The sequence below is a fragment of the Chiloscyllium plagiosum genome, unplaced genomic scaffold, assembly GCF_037043375.1.
Source record: "Chiloscyllium plagiosum isolate Xiang-an unplaced genomic scaffold, Cpla_swu_hap1 HiC_scaffold_45, whole genome shotgun sequence".
NCBI classification, from domain to species: domain Eukaryota; kingdom Metazoa; phylum Chordata; class Chondrichthyes; order Orectolobiformes; family Hemiscylliidae; genus Chiloscyllium; species Chiloscyllium plagiosum.
Window position 1 is genome coordinate 18267492 of NW_028270183.1, and position 25768 is coordinate 18293259.

The window sequence follows — 25768 nt, forward strand, 5'->3', positions numbered from 1 at the left end:
ATCAGTTAGGGGTCTGCAGTCTTTGAAGAATAGGATTATTTTGTGTAAGTAGAAGGGAGAGTGGCATTGGAGACGGTCCAGAGAAAGTTCACCATGTTGATCCCAGGTAAAGAAGGATTTTCTTATGAGGATAAGTTGAGATTGGGTCTGTATTGATTGGAATTTAGATGAATGAGACAGTGTCTCGTTGAAACATTTTAGAGGTCTTGGCAGGGTAGATACTGAGAGGTGGTTTCCCCTTGTGGCAGAATCTAGGACCAGGGGGCACCATCTCAGAATAATGGGTCATTAAGACAGGGGTGAGAGGAATTTCTTCTCTCAGAGGTTTGTGAATCTAGGGAATTCTTTCCCACAGATGGCTGTTGAGGCCACGTCATTAAGTATATTAATGGACAGATTTTGATTCAGCAAGGGAATGAAGGATTATGGGGAAAAGGCAGGAAAATGGGATTCAAGGATTATCAGATCAGCCATGATTTTGTTGAATGGTGGGGCAGTCTCGATGGGCTGAATGGCCTTTCCTTCCCCTTTGACTTCCAGAAAGGCCAAAACTGACATCCACACTTTCTCATTGCAGTAAACAAATGCCATTGAAGAGTTAATACACACTGGTGTAGTGGCATTATATATTTAGTCATGGAACAGGAACTGGCACATTTTGAGGACCTTCGCTGAAGCCAATGTAAGCAGCAATGACATCATGGCTGTGACTTACTGAGGCATTTCTGATACATGACTGTACACTTGGACACATGTCTCAATAGCATTTTCTTAGAATGGATTGTGTCTTGCTGCAGTTGCATTATCCAAACTCTAGCCACACAAAAATTGGACAGTTTGCTCTTAGGAGATCTGGGTGCTACTCCTGGCAGAGTAAGCTCAGGAGTGAAGAGACCATTCTTAGGTTGATCCTAGAGGAAGGAGTAAGCAAGAGTTCACACACGGGCATATGTGGTGTCACTGGCTAGGCCTGCATTTATTCATTCCTAATTGTCCCTGCATTAAGAGACTTCTCAGGTCATCTCAGAAGGTCACCCACGTTGCAGTGGGTCTGGAGTCACATGTAGGCCAGGCCAGTTGAGGAAGACTGATTTTCTTTCCAAAAGGGCAATAGTGAACCATGATAGTATCTTTACCATGATGCCATTGCTTCCTCTGTGCATTTCAATGACGTGCTCTCAGAATATGATCGCTCAACAATTTCATTGTTGCCTCATCCTCAAAAATGTATTAAAGGCAAAGGATAGATGACAATATTATGTAAATTTAGATTAGATTACTTACAATGTGGAAACAGGCCCTTCGGCCCAACAAGTCCACACTGACCTGCTGAAGGGCAACCCACCCAGATCCATTCCCCTACATTTCACCCCTTCACCTAACACTACAGGCAATTTAGCATGGCCAATTCACCTGACCGGCACATTTTTGGACTGTGGGAGGAAACCGTAGCGCCTGGAGGAAACCCACACAGACACGGGGAGAATGTGCAAACTCCACACAGTCAATCACCTGAGGCAGGAATTGAATCCGGGTCTCTGGCGCTGTGAGGCAGCAGTGCTAACCACTGTGCCACCGTGCTGCCCACTTTAACAGTCAGATGCTCTACCGACTGAGGTATTGGGGCTCCACTCCATACCTCAGTAAAACCTCCATACAAGTCACATGTTTTACATCAAAGGTGGCAAGCCATTGTCTGACTGATGGATGAAAAGCTCCTCCCTTTTCTTACTGGGTAAATACCCAACCAGTGTCTATTGCTGAGCGTTAAGTTCAAGGTCAAAGGCTATTGCCTCTGGAATGAGCCGGATGGCTGAGCAAGCCTGGTAACACAAGACATGGCACTGTGTAAGAGTGTAAGGACACTGCAACAGCCTTGCGATTACATCGTGGAGCTGAGTATAAGTGGCACAGTGTGGGCAGACTTAGAATGCTCCAGAATGAGAGAGTCTTGAGAGCACAGGGATTGACAGCTAGACTTCTCTGACCACTCAGATTCATGACAGCCACAATCAGACAACAACTCACTAGAACAAAAGACCCAATACCCATCATGTGCAGGACTAACATGGTGTACAAGAATCCATGCAGGGACTGCACAAAAACACATTCTAGGACAAACTAGCAGACAACTAGTGATCCACATTCATGAACATCAACTAACCATTAAATGCCATGAACAGCTGTCCCTAGTATCTATACACATAAGGACCACAAATTTAACTGAGACAATACACAATAATAGGACAAGCCAAACACAGGACAGCCAGAGAATTTCTAGAAGCATGGCACTCATCCATGGACTCCATTAACAAACACACAGAGCTAGACCTAATATACCAGCCACTACAATGAACAACTGGAACCTGCAATCAGAAGCAGCGGGAACGAAACCAAATCAATTCCAACCAGAACCAGAACTTTGTGGGCGGCACGGTGGTTAGCACTGCTGCCTCACAGCGCCTGAGACCCGGGTTCAATTCCCGCCTCAGGCGACTGACTGTGTGGAGTTTGCACGTTCTCCCTGTGTCTGCGTGGGTTTCCTCCGGGTGCTCCGGTTTCCTCCCATAGTCCAAAGATGTGCAGGTCAGGTGAATTGGCCATGCTAAATTGCCTGCAGTGTTAGGTAAGGGGTAAATGTAGGGTTATGGGTGGGTTGCGCTTCGGCGGGTCGGTGTGGACTTGTTGGGCCGAAGGGCCTGTTTCCACACTGTAATGTAATCTAAATCTAAGTACAGCAGCACTTCACAGGAGGCTCCACAGCACTAAGCATTTTTAATTTTGCCTTCCCCTGAACCAAACTATTTCGAACCTAAACTCATAGTTAGGCATCAAACCACATGATCAAAGACACTTGACCAATGGCCTACTTACCAAGGTGGTCAACGGCACACTGTTAGATCCAGAATCCGTGAAGCTAGGTTTCTTCCTGATCGTGCACAGCTTGTTGAACCAAGCCCAGTATCCATCTCTCACCTTTAGCCACAAGTCACAAACAAAGGATGTGCTTCAGTTAAGGTGTATTTGTTTTATGCTCAAGGAACTTGTTTGAGAGAAGCCATACCCCTGTCTCTTTAATAATCCACGTCAGACTTTCCGTTTTGTGACCTTTGGCACACTCACTGCTTCCTGCCTCTTTACTCAGAGCCTGCTCTGCCCAATGGTATGTTGATGGGTTTGGGATTCATTATTCCTTTTCCTTGTTTGCCTCCACAGCAATAGGAGAGTTTTAGCAGCCCATTCAGTTTCCATCCAGCAAGCTTGCGACACCATCTCTTACTTTAAATAAAGTATCTTTAACTGAAATTTGTAGCACTTCGAGAAAATGAACAAGGTGGGTTGACCATTGAGTGAGGGTACAGGATGTTGCTGTAGTGAGATAAACGGACACTGTAGAGGGAATGAAAGAAATACATGGGAAAAGATGGAAGAAAGGAGTGGGAAGAAATGAGAGAAGAGGAGGGGAGAGGAGAGGTGGAGATATAAGAAAGGGGAGTGAGGAGGAAAGGATTACTTGGAGAAGGACAAGAAAGGAAAGGAAGGGGACTGGGAAGAGAGCGAAAGAGAGGGGATAGAGCTTGGTGAAGGCTAGGAGGAGTAAGAGAGGACAGTTGAGAAGTGGAAAGAAGAAAGGATGACAAGTAAAGTGACAGGAGAAGGAGAGAGGACTGGAGAAAGAGGGATTGAAGATGAGAGCGTAGTGGATGAGGTGCAGAGGTAGAGCAGGAGAAAGGAAATGGGAGGGGGTAGAAGAAGAGGGGAGAGATTGAAGTAGAGGATGGCAGCTGGGACGAGGGGAGAGAAGGAAGAGGTGAGAAGAGATGCAGGGGTGGAAGATGGAGGGAGGTCTAGAAATTCAGCACATCTACCGGTTTCAATGCAGATTAAAATTGAATGGGGTATGACTAATGCATTTGCCAATTTGTTTTGTATTTTACATCTAAAGCGTTGCAGTGGTAATACACTCCAGGTTGGTAGTTTACAAAAACCTCCGTTGTCACAAATGCCATGCAGCAGCTTATAGCAACTTTGACAGTTACTTGAGTTTTAAAGGAGAAATCACACCAGGAGAAAGTGAGGACTGCAGGTGCTAGAGATCAGAGTCAGAAAGTGTGGCACTGGAAAAGCACAGCAAGCTCATCACTCCAGGCTCAACCAATCAAGCCCCTCATTGCTGGGCAAGTGATAAGACAACCAAATGCCCTACTTTGGCTGGGCCAACCTTCACTAAGGTTCTCCAGTTAACAGGCAAATGATGGGCTTGAAATGTTAACTCTGCTTCTCTCCACAGATGCTGCTAGACCTGCTGAGTTTCTCCAGCACTTTCTGGTTTTGTTTCATATTCCGGGAGACATCACCACATGACGTCCTACCTCCAACTGTTCCTCCCCCACCCGCCAACACTTGCCATTGGTTTCCTATCCTGTCAATCATGGTGAATCCCCCCCACCCCATGGCTTTTCAGTGGGTCCTTATTTACAATTGATTGCCCTCCCCAACGCCCCCCGCTATCTTCTTTTGGAGCATGTCCCTTACCTGTCGGTTTAATAAACAGAGGATGATGAAGATAAAAACTCCTTGTAGACTGTTGACAATGGTGAATAAGTAGGCTGTCACCAACTTGGAAGCCTGAAAGTGAAACAGGCCAAGAAGCCAGGTACAACCCAGGACAAACACTTGTGCAGTGGCTTTAAATGTTAGAGTCCTGGGAAGAGCAGAAGGTGCAAAGAACTCAGAACACACTGCTTTAACTGATTATCTTAATATTGTTCATCGCAACGATAGAAATTTATTTACAGATTTCTAAATATGCTTTTAATTGTCTACATCCCAGTTTGGCTTTTCTTCATGTTTCTCAGAATCCATACCCAGGTTTAAGCAAACAAGCACAATGAGTGTAGATCACTGACCAGACTCAAGGAAGTAAACACAGACCAATTGAATATTGCACTGAATTCAAGAACCTAAAAGCCTGGTCTACGTAATGTAGTCTCATGCTTTAACTATTTTAGCCTGGCTGTTATCCTTGTGATATGTCTCTCAATTTTAATCTCTCCTATGATTAACACTCAGTCATTGCAGGGAAAAGGGTGATGACGCTGGCCATTTGTAACATCATCCAGGCCTCTTAACATGACCAGCTCAGAGTAGGTCATGAGATTTCAGCTGTGGCTGTGGAGTAGTTACTTCGGTTTGTTCCTGGAACATGCTGACTAGGCTAACATTTACTGCCCATCCCTAATTGCCCTGGAACTCAATGGCTTGCTTGCAATGCTTGAGCATTTCAAAGGGCAGTTAAAAGTCAACCAGCCATACCAGTTAGAAAATGCACTCCAAAAACTGGAGAGGCGATGGCCTAGTGGTATTATTGCGGTACTATTAATCCAAAGACAGCAACCGAGCAGCAGGAAAATCGACAATTTGGACATAAGCCCTTCATTAGGAATGAGGTCCATGGCCCAAGGAGGCTTAAAGATAAATGGGAAGGGGTTGGGGCTGGGGGGAAGGTAGCTGAGAATGCGATAGGTAGATGAAAGTAGGTGTAATGGTGATAGTTAGGAGGAGGGTGGAGCAGATAAATGGGAAGGAGGATGGACATGTCAGGAGGGTGATGCTGAGTTGGCGGGTTGGATCTGGGATAAGGTGGGGGGGAGGGGAAATGAGGAAACTGGTGAAACCCAAATAGAACCCACGTGGTTGGAGGGTCCCAAGGTGAAAGATGAGGAGTTCTTCCTCCAGATGTCGAGTGGTTAGGGTTTGGCGGTGGAGGAGGCCCAGGACTTGCATCCAGAGACCTAGGTAATGTTCTGGGGACATCGGTTCAAATCCCGCCACAGTGGATGGTAGATCTTGAATTCAATAAAGAATCTGGAATTGAGAATCTAATGATGACCATGAAGTCATTGCCAATTGTTGGAAAAACTCATCTGGTTCATTGACGTCCTTCATGGAAGGAAATCTGTCATCCTTTCCTGGTCTGGCCTACACGTGACTCCAGTCACAAAGCAATGTGACTTCTAACTAAATGGGCAATGAGGGACGGGCAATAAATGCTTACCCAGCAGAGATGCCCACATCCCATGAATGAATAAACAAAAAACTCACCAAGGCTCCTGAGACAGCATCTTCTAAACTCATGGCTACTACCATCGAGTGGGATAAGAACAGCAGACACATGGAAAAGACAGCTGCAAGATCCCCTCCAAGCCACTCAATGCCCTGACGTGGAAATATATCACTGTCCTCTCAGTGTTGCTAGGTCAAAATCCTGGAGTTTTAACATTTAACATTTCAAACTCCTTGATCTGATCACTTTCTGATCTGTAGAACAGTGTGTACTTAATATACTTGGATTCTCATTCAAGCAATGTAGTGGTGTGCTTTTAAGTGTGCAAGATTTTTACACAATACTTTAAAGTTTCTATACATCATAGGAGTACACCATTCCACCCATCTGGCCTATCTTTCCAGTTCAGGATCTGTGACCTGGGTTTACTTGTCTCTGAGTCCTTACCCGTTAACCAAACAAGCACGTCAGAAGACTGACATTTGTAAGTGCAGAACATTTTATTTATTCATTCATCAGACATAGCTGTCACTGACTGGGCCATTTATTGCCCTTCCCTAGTTGCCCTTGAGAAGGTGGTGGTTGAAATAACTCCACAAAGCCAGCCCCAGTCACCCTTTATTTACACACGAAGAGTCCTTGACAGTGATCCAGCTCCCTCAGAGCCAGCTCTCAGAGTGAAGAGAATCTCTGAAAGTCCTGTTTATAGACGTCAGCCACGGCTCCCTGTTTGGACCAGGTTAACAGCCCTAGTCAGAGAACTCTTATTTTATGACATCCACCTGACTGACCTCTTTATAATCACTACAGTGGTGCACTGCCTTCTTGAACCACTGCAGTCCATTTGCTGCAGATAGATCCAAAATACTGACAGGGATGGAGTTTCAGGATGTTGACCCAGCAACACTGAAGTTATAGTGATATACATTCATGCCTGGGTGGTGAACGGCTTGGAGGCAAATCTACTACCTTTGTCCTTCTAGATGATAGGGGATGTGGATTTGGAAGGCACTGTTTAAGGAGCCTTGATGTGTTGTACACTGCGTTGAACAAAAAGCTGAGACATCCTACCCTTATGACTTAATCTTTATCAGTTCTACTGTCATCCTTGTGAATCTGCATCTCCTTGAAGGTTAATCTGGTCTTCCTGACTGTGTTCCACAGCAATGAATGTGGCATGCTAGAGAGAGCCTAATCAAGGGTCTGAATGACTGGAGCATACCTTGCAGCAACTTCAACTTCAGCTGGAGTCTTAGGTATAGTTGTGGGCAGCATTTTAGAGGAAAGATGTGAATGCACTGGGGAGACGGCAGGAATGAGTTCAAAGAATGGGTCTAGGCCTGGGGAACTTCAGTGAAGAGGATGGATTGAGGAAGTTGGGACTGTTCTCATTGGAGAGAAAAGGGCTGAGAGGAGATCTGAGAGAAGTTTTCAAAATCAGGAGCAGGGGCTGCACAGAGTAGATCAGGAAAGCTGTTCCTAATTGTTAAAGGAGCAAGAATTAGTGGAGCATAGAGATGTGCAAAAGAAGCAAGGTTCATTTCAGAGAAACATTTTGGAATGCACTGCCTGGAAATGTGGTAGAGGCTGGTACAATGGAAGCATTCAAGAGGGGCATTGGATGGTTATTTGGATAAAAATGGAGTGTGATGGCTCATTGGCACTCATTGAGAGATTGGCACTCAGTAACGAAGCTCATTTGAAGAGCCTTTTCAGGCAGGATTGGGGCTTCCTTCTGTGACGTACCAATTTGATGACTCTGGGAAATTTGTTTATCTGAACCTTGGTTCAACATGGAGACAGGTTTGGGGATGATGCCTGTGACAGTCCAATAGCTTGTTACTTAGGGATGTCTGTACTGGAGAAGAGAAGACATGAAAGCAAATTCTGGATGCTGTACATTGAAAAGAGCATTATTTCATGCCAGTCCAAAGTAATGCTTGAGTTTGGAATCTGGGATTTTCACTTGCCTCATGTCCTTAATTTTTGTGACTTCTGCGTTGAGGCGGGTGAGTTGTACCTTCAGTATCCAGAGTGTCACAGCAAACAGCATCATATTAAACTGCAGGGTAAACAGAGCTGATCAAAATCATTTACAGCAATGAAACATCTTAAGCCTTTACGCCAGCAGCAGTGCTCAGGATGCATTGTGGTAGAATTCCCCTGTATTCAGTTTTAGATATTCCTCGTGTCTGATTCGTGTTAGATATTCCTTCTTACCCTCATTTATAACTCCTAATTTTCTAACTTTCTAATTTACTATTCCAAATGTGACTATTCTCACCTTCCCCATAAACTAATTGAGCTTATCTTAAACTCTATGGCCTGCATATATCAAGTCCAGTTTGTCCTCCTGTGCTCAGAGCAAAAGACCTCGGGAGTGCTGATGAAAGAAATGATGGAGATGCAAAATAGATGTGAATAGTAGAAAGCAGGTCAGCTCTGCTGAGAGCCATAGAGACATAGTCGGGGGTGTTGGGTGGGGGTTAGAAACGTGTCATCAAAATGGGACACGGCATTCCTGAAATTAGAATCCCTAAAGTGCAAAAGAGGCTATTTGCCCATTGGATCTGTGCCAACCCTCCAAAGAGCATCCCATGCAGACCCAGTTCCCCCACCCTATACCCGTACCCCCACATTTTTCTCATGGTTAATCCCTGAACACTATAGACAATTTGGCACGGCCAATTTGCCTAACCTGTGCATCTTTGGACTGTGGGAGGAAACCGCAGCACCCACAGGAAACCGACATGGACACAGGGAGTTTGTGCAAACTTCGCATAGTTACCCGAGAGTGGAATCGAACTCAGACCCTTGGTGCTATGAGGCACCACTGAGCCACTGTGCAGCCCATTATATCGAGTATTTTAGGATGCCTTCCAGTGTGGATGGTGCAAGTTGTGTGAAAGAATAAGGTTAAACTTCAGTAGAATGTGATGCTGTCCCCTGAGGCAGGCCAAGTGGACAATTTGGAGGCCTGTGCCACTGTTTCACGTGTAGATGCCACCTCCAACCCTGACTCTAGAACACCCTTGGCTTCAGTCAAACAATACGCCAGTAAAAATGCTGAGAAATGTTACCATACTAATCTTCTCCCTCCCTTCAGTCTAAGATAGGAGTGCAGTTTTGAATGATGGCTTTGTTGATAAAGCTATGCTTCCTTTCCTTAAAGGTCCATAAGAATGGAAGATGTAGAACAGAAATAGGTATTAACCCCATGCCGTCTGCTTTGCTACTCAATGAGACAATGGCTGATTTGCTCATACTCCCTATGGCTCTTCCTTAACTTGGGAACACAAGGAGAGAGGCAGGCTATTCAAGCCCTCAGATCCACTGGGAATCTCCTACCACTTATCATTTGCAAGTGTTGGAAGGATCTGCCAACTTGTTTGGCGATTGAATATACATACCTTCCTTGGGCCGCAAATTCTGAGTGGGACCCAAACCGAGAGCAGGCTCAAAGGCAGGGACATTACCCACTGAATATGAAATGGGCATTCGAGAGAGGGGGAGCACTTAAATATTCTCCAATCTTCAGATAATAACGTAGTTACCAGAATTATCAAGCAGACTGGGCCAATGAAACTCCAGATTAATCCATTCTCAGTCGTCAGCCAGCAACTGGAATGTAAGAGAGACAGAAAAACGAAATAGTTAGGGACATCACTGGGACCGTCTTCATCTTCCTACCTCACTCCTTCCTCATATGGTCGCCCATTAGCTTTATCCTTTAAATATCTTATAAAGTCTTTCTGTGCTATGATGCATTGCTACTTAGGGCTATGTAAAAAAAGTCCCAGAAATAAAACTCAATTATCTAAACTTTCTATTATGCTATGGATACCACCTATAAAATGGATGTCTCCTGTATTCCTGAGTGACCATACAGAGGTGCACTGTGAATGTCTGTGATAAGTTCCCAAGCAAAGTGACCAGCACTTTTACATTTGTTCATCAGATCTGGACAAGGATAGTCCATCTAGAATTGCACAGCAAAGGTGGTTTAATGATGATGCCCTGTCCACAGTATCCATCGTTTTTATCTGCCTTTGTATGTTTATGTATCTGAGGGAAAGCTGATAAGGGACATACAGCTTTATCGTAGAATCCCTACAGTGTGGAAACAGGCTGTTCGGCCCAACAAGTCCACACCGACCCTCCGAACAGTAATTCACCCAGACCTATTCCCCTATTCCTATTACTTTACATTTACCCCTGACTAATGCACCTAACCCTCACATCCCTGAGCACTATGGGGCAATTTATCATGGCCAATTCACCTAACTTGCACATCTTTGTCCTGTGGGAGGGAACCGGAGCACCCGGAGGAAACTTATTGAGACTTGGGGAGAATGTGTAAACTCCATACAGACAGTCGACCAAGAGTAGAATCGAATTTGGGTCCCTGGCACTGTGAGGCAGCAGTGCTGAACACTAAAGTGCCTGGCCACTTTATACAGTAAAGCTTTATGCCATGGGTTCATAACTATAAACTGTATCATAGAAACATAGAACATAGGAACAAGAGTAGACCATTTGGTCCTTTGAGTCTAGTCCGACCATTCAGTACAATCATGGTTGATCATCCAACTCAGTCCCTTGTTCCTGTTTTTTCCTCATGCCCTTTGATCCCTTTTTCCTCATTCCTGAAGAAGGGCTTATGCCCGAAACATCGATTCTCCTGTTCCCTGGATGCTGCCTGACCTGCTGCGCTTTTCCAGCAACACATTTTCACCTTTGATCCCTCTACTCTTTATACCAAACTTCTTCTTGAAACCATTCAATATTTCGGCCTCAATCACTTTCTGTGGCAAAGAATTCCAGAGGCTCATCACTCTCTGGGCGAAGACATTTTTCCTCATCTCAATTCTAAATGGGCAACTCGATACCCTTAGACTCTAACCCCTAGTTCTGGTCTCTCCAATCATCAGGAACACCCTTCCTGTGTTTACCCTGTCTATTCCCATTAAAATGTTGTAGGATTAGAGGGAAACTCCCCCCTCTAAATTTCATCCTCACTGATCCAGACTCTCTTCTTTTGCCTTGCCATTCCAGGAACCAGCCTGGTAAGTCTTCGCTGCCCTCCTTCCGTAGCCAGAACATCATTCCTCAGATAAGGAGTCGAAAACTGCACGGAATATTCCAGGTCCCACCAAGACCCTGTACAATTGTAGGAGAAAGTGAGGGCTGCAGATGCTGGAGATCAGAGCTGAAAATGTGTTGCTGGAAAAGTGCAGCAGGTCAGGCAGCATCCAAGGAGCAGGAGAATTGACGTTTCGGGCATAAGCCCTTCTTCAGGAGCAGCATAAGCCCTGTTTCTCCTGTTCCTTGGATGCTGCCTGACCTGCTGCGCTTTTCCAGCAACACATTTTCAGCCCTGTACAATTGTAGCAAGACATCCCTCTCCCTATACTGGAATCCTCTCACTGTGAAGACCAACATCCCATTTCCCTTCGCCACCTCCTGCTGCCCCTGCAATGTTCCCTTTCGGTGACTGGTGTACAAGGACACCCAGCTCTCACTGCACTGCCCACATTCCCAATCTATCATCGTCAGATAATAATCTGTTTCTGTAGCTTGAGTCTATCTATTTGTAATAAAAAGTAATTTGTGTTAAGTACAGTGCTCCCTGTCAACCTGGGTTGGAACTTGGGTAAATAGGGGAAGTCTTGTTTGCCTGTAACATTCTGGGAATAGCAAGGATCTGCTGCTCTTTTCTGCACATTCAGACATTACTTACTAGCGTTGTGTCCCGTAACCAGTTGGATACGTTGCTGCAGAAACAGTGACGATTACAGCTGGCACTCCATATCCAAAGGGATACATAAACCATGACAGCACTTTACGGGCACAAGAGTTGTTGATTTTCTGGAGGTTCCTGACCATGAGGTGAAGGTGAATTCCTTCCACACACATCCAAGTGAAGGCTGCCAGGAAAAGATAGTGCAAACATCCCGTGATGACTGCACATGCAACCTGGAACAAAGGACATGGGTTGAGTCTCAGCCTCACATGACGTCTATCCTTAACCTGCCTCGACATGTTTGTCTTTTCTGCTTGTAAAACAATCCTGAGGACGTGGACAGCATTGACATGTATTGCGCATCCCTGGTTGCCCTTCAGAAGGTGAGCTGCCACCTTCAATGTACAGTAAAAGTACAGTAAAATGTACAGCATGTACAGTAAAAGTAAACCCATGGTGTTCTTAGATAGAGGGTCCCAAATTTTGAGAATGACAGAATGGGCTAATTGCTTAGAAAACATTTTTCTTTGTCATTTCTGTATTCTTAATTATGGACTGAACTGGGGAAAGAACTGTTTTAAAAACCCAAGGAATGTTGCATGCTTTGAAAACAGGTAACCTGACCCTCATTGCAAGCACTGTTTACACAGCTATTGGCTCCAGCAGTAGTTCATAGAATCCGTACAGTGTGGAAACAGGCCCTTTGGCCCAACAAGTCCACACTGACTCTCCAAAGTGTAACCCAACCAGACTCATTCCCCCTACCCTTCATTTAACCCTTGACTAATGCACCTAATCTATACATCCCTGAACACTATGGGCAATTTAGCACAGTAATTCACCTTAACCTGCACATCTTTGGGAGGAATCCAGAGCACCCGGAGGAAACCTCACGCAGACACTGAGAGAATGTGCAAACTCCACACAGTTGCCCGAGGCTGGGATTGAACTCAGGTCCCTGGTGCTGTGAAGCAGCAGTGCTAACCACTGAGCCACCATGCCACCCGTTGAAATCCCATTTGCAGATGAGCTGGAGCCAAAACGTTGTGTCCAAATGAAGATTTGGTTAGCCACAATCAGGTTTATGGACTAGTGGCCAGCTATCGATTACGAACAGCTTCTACCTGCCAACATGGTGTAATTGGTTCCCAAGTAGCTGAACTACTTGGAGCTGTCAGTAAGATACAGAGAAGGCCTCAGACCTCCACCAGCTCAGGAGTTCTCAATTCTCTGCAGTAAAAGCCACTTTAAGCCTGAAAATAACTGGTTATTTTCCTCCAGCAGTTGCTATAAATTGTGATCTTTGAATTAGTAAGTCAGAGCCATCCTGTGCCTCTTTGCAAACCAGTGGAAGCATCAGGGGAAGGAAGACTGAGAAGGTATGTTCTAACCAGCACAAGGAACATCTCAGCAAATCCTGTGAACAGAGACCACTGAACTACTTTCCTAGTTTACCCATAACACTGTTTCTTAAATCATGTGTGTGTGAGATGTGTAACTAGAAGAGTTACACTCTTCTTATTATGCTGATGGTTTGTAACTGTTACCTATAGTTATTGAGATTTACTAGAATGTTGACTGGCATGGAGGGAAGGTCTGATGAGAAAAGGCTGAGGGTGTTGAGTCTGTTTTTTTGTTAGAGACAAGAAGGTTGAGAGGTGACTTAATTGAGACATGTAAGATAATCAGAGGGTTAGATAGGGTGGACAGTGAGAGCCTTTTTCCTCGGATAGTGATGGCTAGCATGAGGGGCCATAGCTTTAAATTGAGGGGTGATAGATATAGGACAGATGTCAGAGGTAGGTTCTTTACTCAGAGACTAGTAGGGGCATGGAATGCACTAGCTGCAACAGTAGTAGACTCGCCAACTTTAAGGGCATTTAAATGGTCATTGGATAAACATATGGATGAAAGTGTAATAGTGTAGGCTAGATGGGCTTCAGATTGGTTCCACAGATCGGTGCAACATCGGGGGCTGAAGGGCTTGTACTGCGCTGTAATGTTCTATGTTCTATTTGTAATAACTAGTGATTCTTGTTCAGTTCAGAAATTTATTCTGTGCTTTCTATCAAGCTGGGTCGAACAGACAGAGTAATTAGGGAATTCTGTATCCTATTTAAAATCGTTATCACAACTCAGGGAATAACAGGGCTTGATTTCCGGCATGCCACCTCGGTGAGGTGTAACATTATACATGCCATGTGACTTGGGGCCAAACCTGGGGAGTGTGTGAGCAGTGTTCCTATGCTCACTGCCATTCTCCTTCCAGGTGGTAAGTTTGGCAGATGCTGTTACAAAGTTGCTGTAAAGCATTACATAGATGGTATACAGTGCAGCCAGTGTATATTTGACATGGGGTATAGGATACCAACTGAATAGATTATGTTGTCCTGGTGATGCCAAGCTTCTTGAGTGTTGTTGGAAGTGCATCCATCTGAATGGAGGTGCAAGACACTCTTTGTGAAGTTAGGAGATATGTCAATCACTAGGGAATAGCAGATGTAAATGAGGGCCCTGCAACTGGGCTGCAATCCTTCAATAATATGAGCCAGAGCTGAAAATGTGTTGCTGGAAAAGTGCAGCGGATCAGGCAGCATCCAAGGAGCAGGAGAATCGACGTTTTGGGCATGAGCCCTTCTTCAGGAAGGGCTCATGCCGAAACGTCGATTCTCCTGCTCCTTGGATGCTGCCTGACCTGCTGCGCTTTTCCAGCAACACATTTTCAGCTCTGATCTCCAGCATCTGCAGTTCTCACATTCTCCAACAATATGAGCCAGTCTCGCTCATGTACTCAAGTTCTGGTGTGATGAAATCCCTCAATCAAAGACAAGACCACTACTGACTGAACCTAACAAGAATGCATTCACAGTATATGTAGAATAAGTTGGAAGTAAACTTGTAAAGGTGGAACTATGCTGAATTCCTTTCTCCTTTATGGAATGTGGCCATCAATGGCAAGGTCAGAATTGGCTGTCCATCCTGAATTGCACCAGCACTGAGTGGCTTGCTATACTACCTCAGATGATGGTTCACAGTCAACCACAGGACTGTTGGCCTGGAGTTGCAAGTAGGCCAGTCCAGGTAAGGACTACAGATTTCCTACCTGAGAGGACCTCAGTGAACCAGGTGGGGTTTTATGACTATTGCTGAGTGCTTCATGATGGTCATTACTGAAATTATTTTTTTCTTTAAATTCCAGAGGTTTATTAATTTGAATTCAAGTTACATCAGCTGCCATTGTGGTATTTGAACCCTTGTTGCCAGTTTTTGCTCAGCACTTCCTTTTCACTTAAGGTGCCTCAGTTCCAATAGAGGGCCCCCCCACTGATCTTGGCTCAATCCCCATCCAGCTGTCTTTGTAAAGGAAGGCTAACATCCCACATCCAGTCAGCACTGAATGAACTGGAAATTTATACAATGGTTTGGGAGGGTGGTGGTGGTTGAGGTGGGGGTAGACGGGTGTGGTTGTGAACCTTGAAATTTGCTCACCTTGTTGTTGGTTTTGTGAATGCCCACCAGGAAAAGTAGCTCAGCCAGAAACAGGGTGATGCACAGGTTGATGTGGATGGTGTGGTTGTGGCTGGTAACTTGGGTGCAGAACCGAAACGTGATGATAGTGAAGCCCAGGCACATCAGTGACAAGCTGATCCCAACCAACGTTATGATACTGAGGTTCCAATCCAAGTGACCATCCTCCTAAATGAGTAGAGCACAACTCATAACCACCTTCCAGAAATGCAACTGAAACTATGACTTTGCTCTCTTCCCTCCTCTGCTGATAGCACTACTTCCCTGTTGCAATACAGACACATTTCGTATCTTCTTTTAATGGCTATGTGATTAGCAGGACATGTGATAATGGCATTTCCCTTGCTGTCAGTTTCGACTCTATCCTCAGGCCCTCACCTTCCAGGTCACTGAGAAATCGAATTGACAGCATTGAAGGATATCGACTTCCCAATGAAAGTCTTTGCTGAGGCGTGAGTCTTGCTCCAGCGGGTCAAGCCACTAGTTATGGACTATCCCTACTTGTCCTTGAGAAGGTGGTCCTGTTCTTGAGCCACTGCAGTCCTAACATCCAGGTACCCCCAGAGTGCTGTTAGGGAGGGAGTTGCACATTTGTGAAGGAATAGCCAATATGTGTGCTAGTTGGGAACTTGATGGTGTTCCCATGGCCTTGGAGATTTGTGAAGAGTTGGTGTCTATGTTCCATGTGAGCTTTCTCTTCATCTACCATCGAGTGCAATAGCACTCATTCTGGAAGGAGAGAGGTAAAACAGCTCTTCCTTTGGGAAGAGGTAAAATTGGGAATGAAGAGGTGGGACATGGTGAAGCTATGGAACAAGTCTGAGCTCTGTGAACTGTAATGTAGGGATTGAGTCGTATAATTGGATCCAAAACCCTGCACTTACAGCTTGAATTGTAGCTCAGAGACTGACCAGGGAAGAGCTAGGTCTAATTCCAGATCCATGTTGAGAGACCTAGCTTTAACCAATACTGGAGGTAGGCAGTTCAAAATAGTCCCAGTGTCCTTGGACTAGACATAAAGGTAACACTCCCCCCCAACACTTTGTCATAGATTTCTAGAGTTGTAAAACACAGAAACAGACTCTTCAGTCTAACTGAAAAATGTGTTGCTGGAAAAGCGCAGCAGGTCAGGCAGCATCAAAGGAGCAGAAGAATCGATGTTTTGGGCATAAGCCCTTCTTCAGGAAGGCTTATGCCCGAAACGTTGATTCTCCTGCTCCTTGATGCTGCCTGACCTGCTGCGCTTTTCCAGCAACACACTTTTCAGCTCTGATCTCCAGCATCTGCAGTCCTCACTTTCTCCTCTTCAGTCTAACTCCATGCCGACCAGATATCATAAATTAATCTAGTCCCATTTGTTAGCATTTGTCCCATATCCCTCTTCCTATTCATACGTCCATCCAGATGCCTTCTAAAAGTTGTGATTGCACCAGCATCCACCACTTCCTCTGGCAGCTCATCCCATACATGCACCATCTCTGGGCGGCACGTTGGCACGGTGATTAGCACTGCTGCCTCACAGCGCCAGGGACCCGGGTTCAATTCCCGCCTCAGGCGACTGACTGTGTGGAGTTTGCACGTTCTCCCCGTGTCTGCGTGGGTTTCCTCCGGGTGCTCCGGTATCCTCCCACAGTCCAAAGATGTGCAGGTCAGGTGATTTGGCCATACTAAATTGCCCGTAGTGTTAGGTAAGGGGTATATGTAGGGGTATGGGTGGGTTGTGCTTCGGTGGGGCAGTGTGGACTTGTTGGGCCGAAGGGCCTGTTTCCACACTGTAAGTAATCTAATCTCCTTCATGATAAAGTTGCGCCCTAGGTCCCTTTCAAATCTTTCTCCCTCACCTTAAACCTATGCTCTCTAGTTTTGGATCCCTCTACCCAGGGAAAAACCTTGACTCTTCACCCAAACCATGCCCCTTATGCTTTTATAAACCTCTATAAGGTCACCCCTCAGCCTCCGACGCTCCAGGGAAAATAGCGCCAGCCTGTTCAGCCTCTCCCTGGAGCTCAAACCCTCCAACCCTGGCAACATTCTTGCAAATCTTTTCAGAACTCTTTTGAGTTTAACAACATTTCTCCGACAGCAGGGAGACCAGAACTGAACATAGTCTTCCAAAGGTGGCCCGAATAATGTACCTCCACAGCTGTCATGAGAACGGCGAAGCTGGACAGATGGTGGCAGCCACACACTGTGTGGGTCTTGTTTGAAGCGATCATGACACATCCATCAGGTGACCAGTGACTTCTGTCCTCCATGTGGTTCCAGTAAACGCATGCCAGCCACCCATCAGTTCTCTGTGTGAGACAGGAGTTTACAACAGGAACTTGCATGAATTTGAATGGCGCCTTTAGTGTAGTCAGACACTTCCCAAGAACACCATCGATCAAGATCTGACTCTGAGCCATATAGTGAGAGATTGGGAAAGTCTGGCTAAAGCAAGTATATAAAGGAGAATGCTCCGGAGGGGTGGAGAGGTTGAGAAAGGGTATCTTGGAGCTTAAAGTCTAGACAGAATGGCAAGACATGAAGAGGAATTTTGTGGTAAAATTGGCTTTACACAGAGGGTGGTGGAGGTTTGGAATGCACTTCTGATAGCTTTGGCAAATAGAATTAAGGAGAATCCAAAGAGTTTTCACAAATACATGAAGGACAAAAGGGTAACTAGGGAGAGAATAGAGCCCCTCAAAGATCAGCACGGTGGCCTTTGTGTGGAGCCGCAGAAAATGGGGGAGAGACTACATGAGTATTGTGCATCAGTATTGGCTGTGGAAAAGGATATGGAAGATATAGACTTTAGGGAAATAGATGGTGACATCTTGCAAAATGTCCATATTACAGAAGAGGAAGTACTGGATGTCCCCATGGGAGACTGATTAGCAAGGTTAGGTCTCATGGAATACAGGGAGAACTAGCCATTTGGATACAGAACTGGCTCAAAGGTAGAAGACAGAGGGTGGTGGTGGAGGGTTGTTTTTCAGACTGGAGGCCAGTGACCAGTGGAGTGCCACAAGGATCGGTGCTGGGTCCTCTACCTTTTGTCATTTACATAAATGATTTGGACACGAGCATAAGAGGTACAGTTAGTAAGTTTGCAGATGATACCAAAATTGGAGGTGTAGTGGACAGCAAAGAGGGTTACCTCAGATTACAACAGGATCTTGATCAATGGGCCAATGGACTGTGAAGTGGCAGATGGAGTTTAATTCAGATAAATGCGAGGTGCTGCAGTTTGGGAAAGCAAATCTTAGCAGGACTTATACACTTAATGGTAAGGTCCTAGGGAGTGTTGCTGAACAAAGAGACCTTGAATTGTAGGTTCATAGTTCCTTGAAAGTGGAGTTGCAGGTAGATAGGATAGTGAAGAAGGTGTTTGGTATGCTTTCCTTTATTGGTCAGAGTATTGAGTACAGGAGTTGGGAGGTCATGTTGCGGCTGTACAGGACATTTGTTAGGCCATTGTTGGAATATTGCGTGCAATTCTGGTCTCCTTCCTATTGGAAAGATGTTGTGAAACTTGAAAGGGTTCAGAAAAGATTTACAAGGATGTTGCCAGGGTTGGAGGATTTGAACTATAGGGAGAGGCTGAACAGGCTGGGGCTGTTTTCCCTGGAACGTCGGAGGCTGAGGGGTGACCTTATAGAGGTTGACAAAATTATGAGGGGCATGGGTAGGGTAAATAGGCAAAGTCTTTTCTCTGGGGTGGGGGAGTCCAGAACTAGAGGGCATAGGTTTAGGGTGAGAGGGGAAAGATATAAAAGAGACCTAAGGGGCCAACATTTTCACACAGAGAATGGTACGTGAATGAAATGAGCTGCCAGAGGACGTGGTGGAGGCTGGTACAATTGCAACATTTAAGACGCATTTGGATGGGTATATGAATAGGAAGGGTTTGGAGGGATATCGGCTGGGTGCTGGCAGGTGGGACTAGATTGGGTTGGGATATCTGGTTGGCATGGACAGGTTGGACCGAAGGGTCTGTTTCCATGCTGTACATCTCTATGACTCTATAAAACCTCACAACCTTTTAAAAGTAATGGGTGAGCACTTGAAAAGTCATAGCATTCAAGGCTATAGGTCTCGTGTGGGAAATGGGATTAGTGTCGATATCGGTGCAGACTTGATCGGCCGAAGGGCCTTTTCTGTGCTGTATGACTCTATCACTGTATGATCTTATGACATACAAGTGGTGGCACGTAGAAAATGGATTGAGGGAGGGGAAATTACTTCAGGAGTCAGGATTGGAACTTTGTATTTGCAGAATTGTATTTGCAGGTACATTCTATTTTGTTCAAAAAGCACACAATCTGTAGGCAGTTAATTTTTTTTTAAATCCATGCGACTTTCTATAAATTCCTACTTTGGAAGTAGAACCAGTCTCAGTCAAGATTGAATACATACAGACTCTAACCTCACACCTTTAATGCATTCTTTGAGCTGAGATGTCACTTTTTTATCTAAAACCTTAAGTTACCTTGGGAATGTGACTTGAAAGAAGTTCTGGGATTTACATATTAATGAATTGAAACCTGCAACCCACTCTAAAAGATGAAAGACAAAACAGCAATCTAGGTTTGTTCAATGCTGTGGTTCTGTTTGCCGAGCTGGAGGTTTTTGTTGCAAACGTTTCGTCCCCTGTCTAGGTGACATCCTCAGTGCTTGGGACCCTCCTGTGAAGCGCTTCTGTGGTGTTTCCTCTGGCATTTATAGTGGCCTGTCCCTGCCGCTTCCGGTTGTCAGTTTCAGCTGTCCGCTGTAGTGGCTGGTATATTGGGTCCAGGTCGATGTGTTTGTTGATGGAGTTTGTGGATGAGTGCCATGCTTCTAGGAATTCCCTGGCTGTTCTTTGTTTCGCTTGCCCTATAATGGTAGTGTTGTCCCAGTCAAATTCATGTTGCTTGTCGTCTGCATGTGTGGCTACTAAGGATAGCTGGTCGTGTTGTTTCGTGGCTAGTTGATGTTTGTGGATGCGGATCGTTAGCACAAAACACTATATAGGACAAACAGGAAGACAGCTAACGATCCGCATCCACGAACATCAACTAGCCACAAAACAACACGACCAGCTATCCTTAGTAGCCACACATGCAGACAACAAGCAACATGAATTTGACTGGGACAACACTACCATTATAGGGCAAGCGAAACAAAGAACAGCCAGGGAATTCCTAGAAGCATGGCACTCATCCACAAACTCCCATCAACAAACACATCGACCTGGACCCAATATACCGGCCACTACAGCGGACAGCTGAAACTGACAATCGGAAGCGGCAGGGACAGGCCACTATAAACACCGGAGGAAACACCACAGAAGCGCTTCACAGGAGGCTCCCAAGCACTGAGGATGTCACCTAGACAGGGGACGAAACGTTTGCAACAAAAACCTCCAGCTCGGCGAACAGAACCACAACAACGAGCACCCGAGCTACAAATCTTCTCACAAAGTTTGTTCATTATATTGCATCAGTTGTATAACACTGTGATCTTTTGCTGTAAATACTGCATCTTATGATCCTACTCCACTAACTACCTGATGAAGGAGCAGTGCTCTGAAAGCTTATACTTCCACATAAATCTGTTGGACTATAAGCTGGTGTCATGAGATTTTTAGAATTGGAGGAGACAGCTGGTAATGTCATTGGACTAATTGATTGGCCCGGGGACCTGGGGTCCTGCATGGCAGTACTGAAATTTGAATTAAATAAAAAATGAATTTGGAATTAAAAGCCAGCTTGATGGAAAATATGCAACCACTGTCACTTGTTATTGGAATCCGTCTGGTTCACTAATGCCTGTTAGGGAAGGAAATCTTCCATGCTTAACCGGTCTGGCCTACATCTGTCTCTAAACCTACAGCCAAGTGGCTGTCTGCCTTCTGGGAACTTGAGGGTTCGGTCAGTGACATGCTACATCCCGTGAACAAATGATAAAGAAACATTTGAAAGAAAGCACAGATTTTGGCGGATTACAGACATAGAGAGAGGACAAAGATGTAGACAGATTGGAAAACAAGGTTGAGAATTTTAAAACGGAGGTGTTGCTGGATTGGTTGGAGTACAGCGAGCACACGGATAATGGAGTGAGTTAGGATATCAGCAGCAGAAGTGTAAATGAGCTCCCATCGCACCAGTAAACCATTAAGTCACTAGTTATCTTTAATCCCTTTGACATGAGGCACAATTTATTCTGCACTCTGGGCCAAATGAGTAGTTGTAACGCCTCTGACCTTTTTATGTTTCAGCGTGATGTTGACTCTTTCACGGAGTTCGTGACGCCTGTGGTTTCCAATTGTGGCCGACACCACTCCCGAGATCAACTGGTAAGGCCTTGTCCTTTCATTCTCAATGAAATGCCCACTCTGGAGGAAATTCAGTCGGTCATACGAGATGAAAGCAATGGCAATGGACCCTGTCCAGGTATTTGTCAGAAAATACAATGCAAATTAGCTCATCTCGAATACCTGCAAGAATAACGAGCAACCACCTACTGACTACAGGATATGATTTACAATCCAGTGGGTAGTATTTGTGCCTTTTGAGGATATTAAAGGTATCAAGGGATATGGGAATAGTACAAGAAAATGGCATTGAGGGGGAAAGTTAGCCTTGAAGGGCCGATGGGCTGAATGATCTACTTGTGCTCTGAGTTCTGTTACATTAGAAGGCAGTGATTTCAAGTCCTACTCCAGAGACTTGAGTGTAAGACCCACTGAGGAGGTGCTGCACTGTCAGATGTGCAAAAAGATGTTAACTGGATCTTCAGTCCTCTGGAGATGTAGGATCCCACAGCACAGATTTGAAGAACAGCAGAGCAGTCTGTTTCCCCTGGCATCTTGACCAATGTTTATCACTCAGTATCGCTAAAGTAGACTAGCTGGTTGCTGTCTGATTCCTGTTAGTCGCATAGAGTCTGACTGTCGTGTTTCCTACATTACAATAACCCATGACTGCATTATGAAGTCTGTGACATTGTCAGGTCACAAACGGTGCTAAATCAATGCAAGATTTTTAACCTTCAATGCAAAGGGCTAACATCATTCTCATTGAAATATTGGCAAGGGCTGATAGCTCCAGCAGCTCCAGGTCTATCAAAACAGGCAAATAGAAAACATTGCCCGAATAAATGAAAGCTCACCACCTGTTTCTCCCTCTGTGACCGTCCGTGAATAAGCATCCATTCTGTTTCCCTTCGCGTGGAGAGTTATTTTGTCAGGTATTTTTGAATGGTCCTGCATTTGGATGATGCGAACATCAAAACCTACAAGTTAAACACAAAGCACATTGATCTGGTCAGTAATAAATGTGATAAACTCCTCTGTTTGTGTCTGTGGGTGATGTGTTCCACAATTGGGTCATCTCCTGGTTGCTCTGACAAGAAGAGAGGCCATGTTGTGTACTCCTGCTGGCCTAGCTTTTACAACCTGGTAATTAATTCACAGCAGCATGGTGGTTAGCACTGTTGCCTCACAGCGCCAGGGACCTGGGTTTGACACCAGCCTCGGGTGACTGTCTGTGTGGAGTTTGCACATTCTCCACCGTGCAGGGTAGGGTGGTTTGGCCAAGCCGGTGTGTGGGGTTTGATGGAAGGACATGGGAGTAAAATTGTTGAACTCAGTGTTGAGTCTGGAAGGTTGGAGTGTTCCCAAGCAGAAAATAAGATGCTGTTCAACAATTTTAGGACTTGAGCACCTTCTCCCATGTTCTTATCCAAACCTCCACATACGCCAGACCTTGTCATAACACGTCGAGAGGGTCGTGCTGGAAAAGCACAACAGGTCAGGCAGCATCTGAGGAGCAGGAATTCCTGATGAAAGGCTTTCGCCAAAATGTTGATTCTCCTGCTCCTCGGATGCTGCCTGACCTGCTGTGCTTTTCCAGTACCACACTCTCGACGCTAATCTCAAACATCTGCAATCCTCACTTTCGCCTTTTCATAACATGGGCTGCTACCACACACTATCCATTGTCAGCCATTAATGGTCCCCATTAGCAGCTATTCATTCTCCCAGGCTGACCTTTACCCAGAACTTTGCCTGTTTTTCTCTCTCTCTCTGGGCTCCATTTTCACTGATTGTTTACTCTTCCCCCTGACCGTCCCAGCCCATTATTGGATCATTCTGACCATTTCCCAGTTACCGGCAGTTCTAAAGAATGATCATTGGACCCAAAACATTAACTCTGCTTTATCTCCACAGATTCTGCCAGATAGGCTGAGCTTTTCCAGCAACTTCTGTTTTTGTTTTGGACTTCCAGCATCTGCAGTTCTTTCACTTTTTTTTGGTTATTGTTTTAGAGATATTGGCTGAGGGAAACATACATTCACTGGACTTGTTTCAAGGGCCTGTATGGTGGAAAGAGATTGATTGGGTTGGACCTACATTCGCTTGAGGTTAGAAGAGTGAGAAATGATTGTATTGACAACTATACCACTCTTTAGGTGGAGGGACAGGTAGTGTTGTGAAAGCAAGGAGGGTGTAGAAGGCCTTATACAGGTTAGTCAAATGGGCATGAAGTGGGAGATGGAATTTAATGTGGGAAGATCTGAAATTATACATTTTAGCAGGAAGAATAGAGGCATAGACTATTTTTTAAATGGAAAAAAGCTTTGGAAATCTGAAGTGCAAAGGGACTTGGGAGTTCTAATTCAGGATTCTCTTCTGGTTGACATACAGGTTCAGTTGCTGATTAGGAAGGCAAATGCAATGTTAGCTTGCATTTCAAGAGGGCTGGAAAACTAGAGCGGAGATGTACAGCTATGGGTGTATAAGGCTCTGGTCAGACCGCATATGGAATATTGTAAGCAGCTTTGTACCCCATATCTAAGGAAGGATGTAGTGGCATTGGGGAGGGCCCAGATGAGATTTATAAGAATGATCGCAGGGACGATGGGCTTGTCATATGAGGTGTGGTTGGCGACTCTGGATCTTAATTCAATGGAGTTAGCAGAGTGAGTGGGATCTGATTGAAACTTACAGAATACTGAGAGGCCTAGATACAGTGGATGTGATGAAGATGCTTCCAACAGTAGGAGAGACTAGGACCCAAGGGCACAGCCTCAGTGAAGGGATGATCCTTTAAAAGTGAGATAAGGAGGAATTCCTTCAGCCAGAGGGTGGCGAATCTCTGGAACTCACTGCCGCAGAAGGCTGTGGAGGCCAAATCATTGAGTGTAATTAAGACAGAGAGAGATAGATAGGCTCTTGATTAGTAAGGGGATCAATGGTCACAGGGAGAACACAGGAGAATGAGGTTGAGAAACATATTAGGCATGATATTGTGGGCGGCACGGTGGCACAGTGGTTAGCATGGCTGCCTCACAGCGCCAGAGACCCGGGTTCAATTCCCGCCTCAGGCGACTGACTGTGTGGAGTTTGCACATTCTCCCCGTGTCTGTGTGGGTTTCCTCCGGGTGCTCCGGTTTCCTCCCACAGCCCAAAGATGTGCAGGTCAGGTGAATTGGCCATGCTAAATTGTCTGTAGTGTTAGCTAAGAGGTAAATGTAGGGTTATAGGTGCGTTGCGCTTCGGTGGGTCGGTGTGGACTTGTTGGGCCGAAGGGCCTGTTTCCACACTGTAAAGTAATCTAATCTAATCTAATGATTGAATAGTAGAGCAGACTTGATGGGCTGAATGGCCTAATTCTGCTCCTACATCTTATGGTTCGGAGTTTGACAGGGTAGACATTGACAGGTTGTTTCTACTGGCTGACCAAGCTAGAACACAGGGATGCAGTCTCAAAGTAAGGTGTTGTTAATTTGCGATGAAGATGAGGTCAAACCTTTTCACACAAACTACAGCCACAGAGTCAAAGAGTCACACAGCATTGAAGCAGACCCTTTGGTCCAACTCATCCATGCTGACCAAGTTTCCCAGACTGGAGTGTTGTAAGGATAGGCTGAATAGGCTGGGACCTTTTTCACTGGAGTCTAGGAGGTTGAGGGGTTTATAAAATCATGAGGGACATATATGAAGTGGATAGCAAAGGTCTTTTCCCTTGGGACGGGGTGTTTAATAATAGGGGGCATATTTGTAAGGCAAGAGGAGAAAGATTTAAAAGGGACCTGAGGGGTAACTTTTTCTCACAGACAGTGGTTCATATGTGGGATGAACTGCCATAGAAAGTGATAGATGCAGGTACAGTTACAATATTTAAAAAACCTTTGGATAGGTATATGGACAGGAAAGGTTTGGATGGATATGGGCCAAAGACAGGCAAGTGGGACTAGTTTAGTTTGGGAAACTTGGATCTTCACAGTTCTCTACCATAGAAGATCTTGGGTGCTCAGTCATTGAGCATGTTCAAGACAGATGACATTAGGTACTGAGGGAATCAAGGAACGTGGGTACAATGTGGGAAGATGGCACTAAGGTGGAACAAGAGCCATACTACTGTTGAATAGTGGAACAGGCTTCAAGATTCAAGCTGATATCT

At 45.2% G+C, this 25768-nt stretch overlaps 1 protein-coding gene across 7 annotated transcripts in view; it reads right to left on the bottom strand.

Moving 5' to 3' along the window:
- LOC122552180 (adhesion G protein-coupled receptor E3-like) overlaps window positions 1-25768 on the bottom strand; it is a 49506-nt gene that overhangs the window by 2685 nt on the left and 21053 nt on the right. For 5 of the 7 annotated variants that reach the window (XM_043694753.2, XM_087983309.1, XM_043694750.2 and 2 more), the window contains 9 exons: window positions 22473-22595; window positions 21565-21746; window positions 17474-17632; window positions 15300-15506; window positions 11808-12043; window positions 9622-9688; window positions 8038-8129; window positions 4537-4705; window positions 2875-2976 (listed from right to left, as the gene is read on the bottom strand). In XM_043694753.2, coding sequence (XP_043550688.2) covers window positions 2875-2976; window positions 4537-4705; window positions 8038-8129; window positions 9622-9688; window positions 11808-12043; window positions 15300-15506; window positions 17474-17632; window positions 21565-21746; window positions 22473-22595 — 1337 coding nt within the window. The remainder of the gene's footprint in view (window positions 1-2874; window positions 2977-4536; window positions 4706-8037; window positions 8130-9621; window positions 9689-11807; window positions 12044-15299; window positions 15507-17473; window positions 17633-21564; window positions 21747-22472; window positions 22596-25768) is intronic. The other 2 variants (XM_043694752.2, XM_087983310.1) reach the window with 2 other exon arrangements.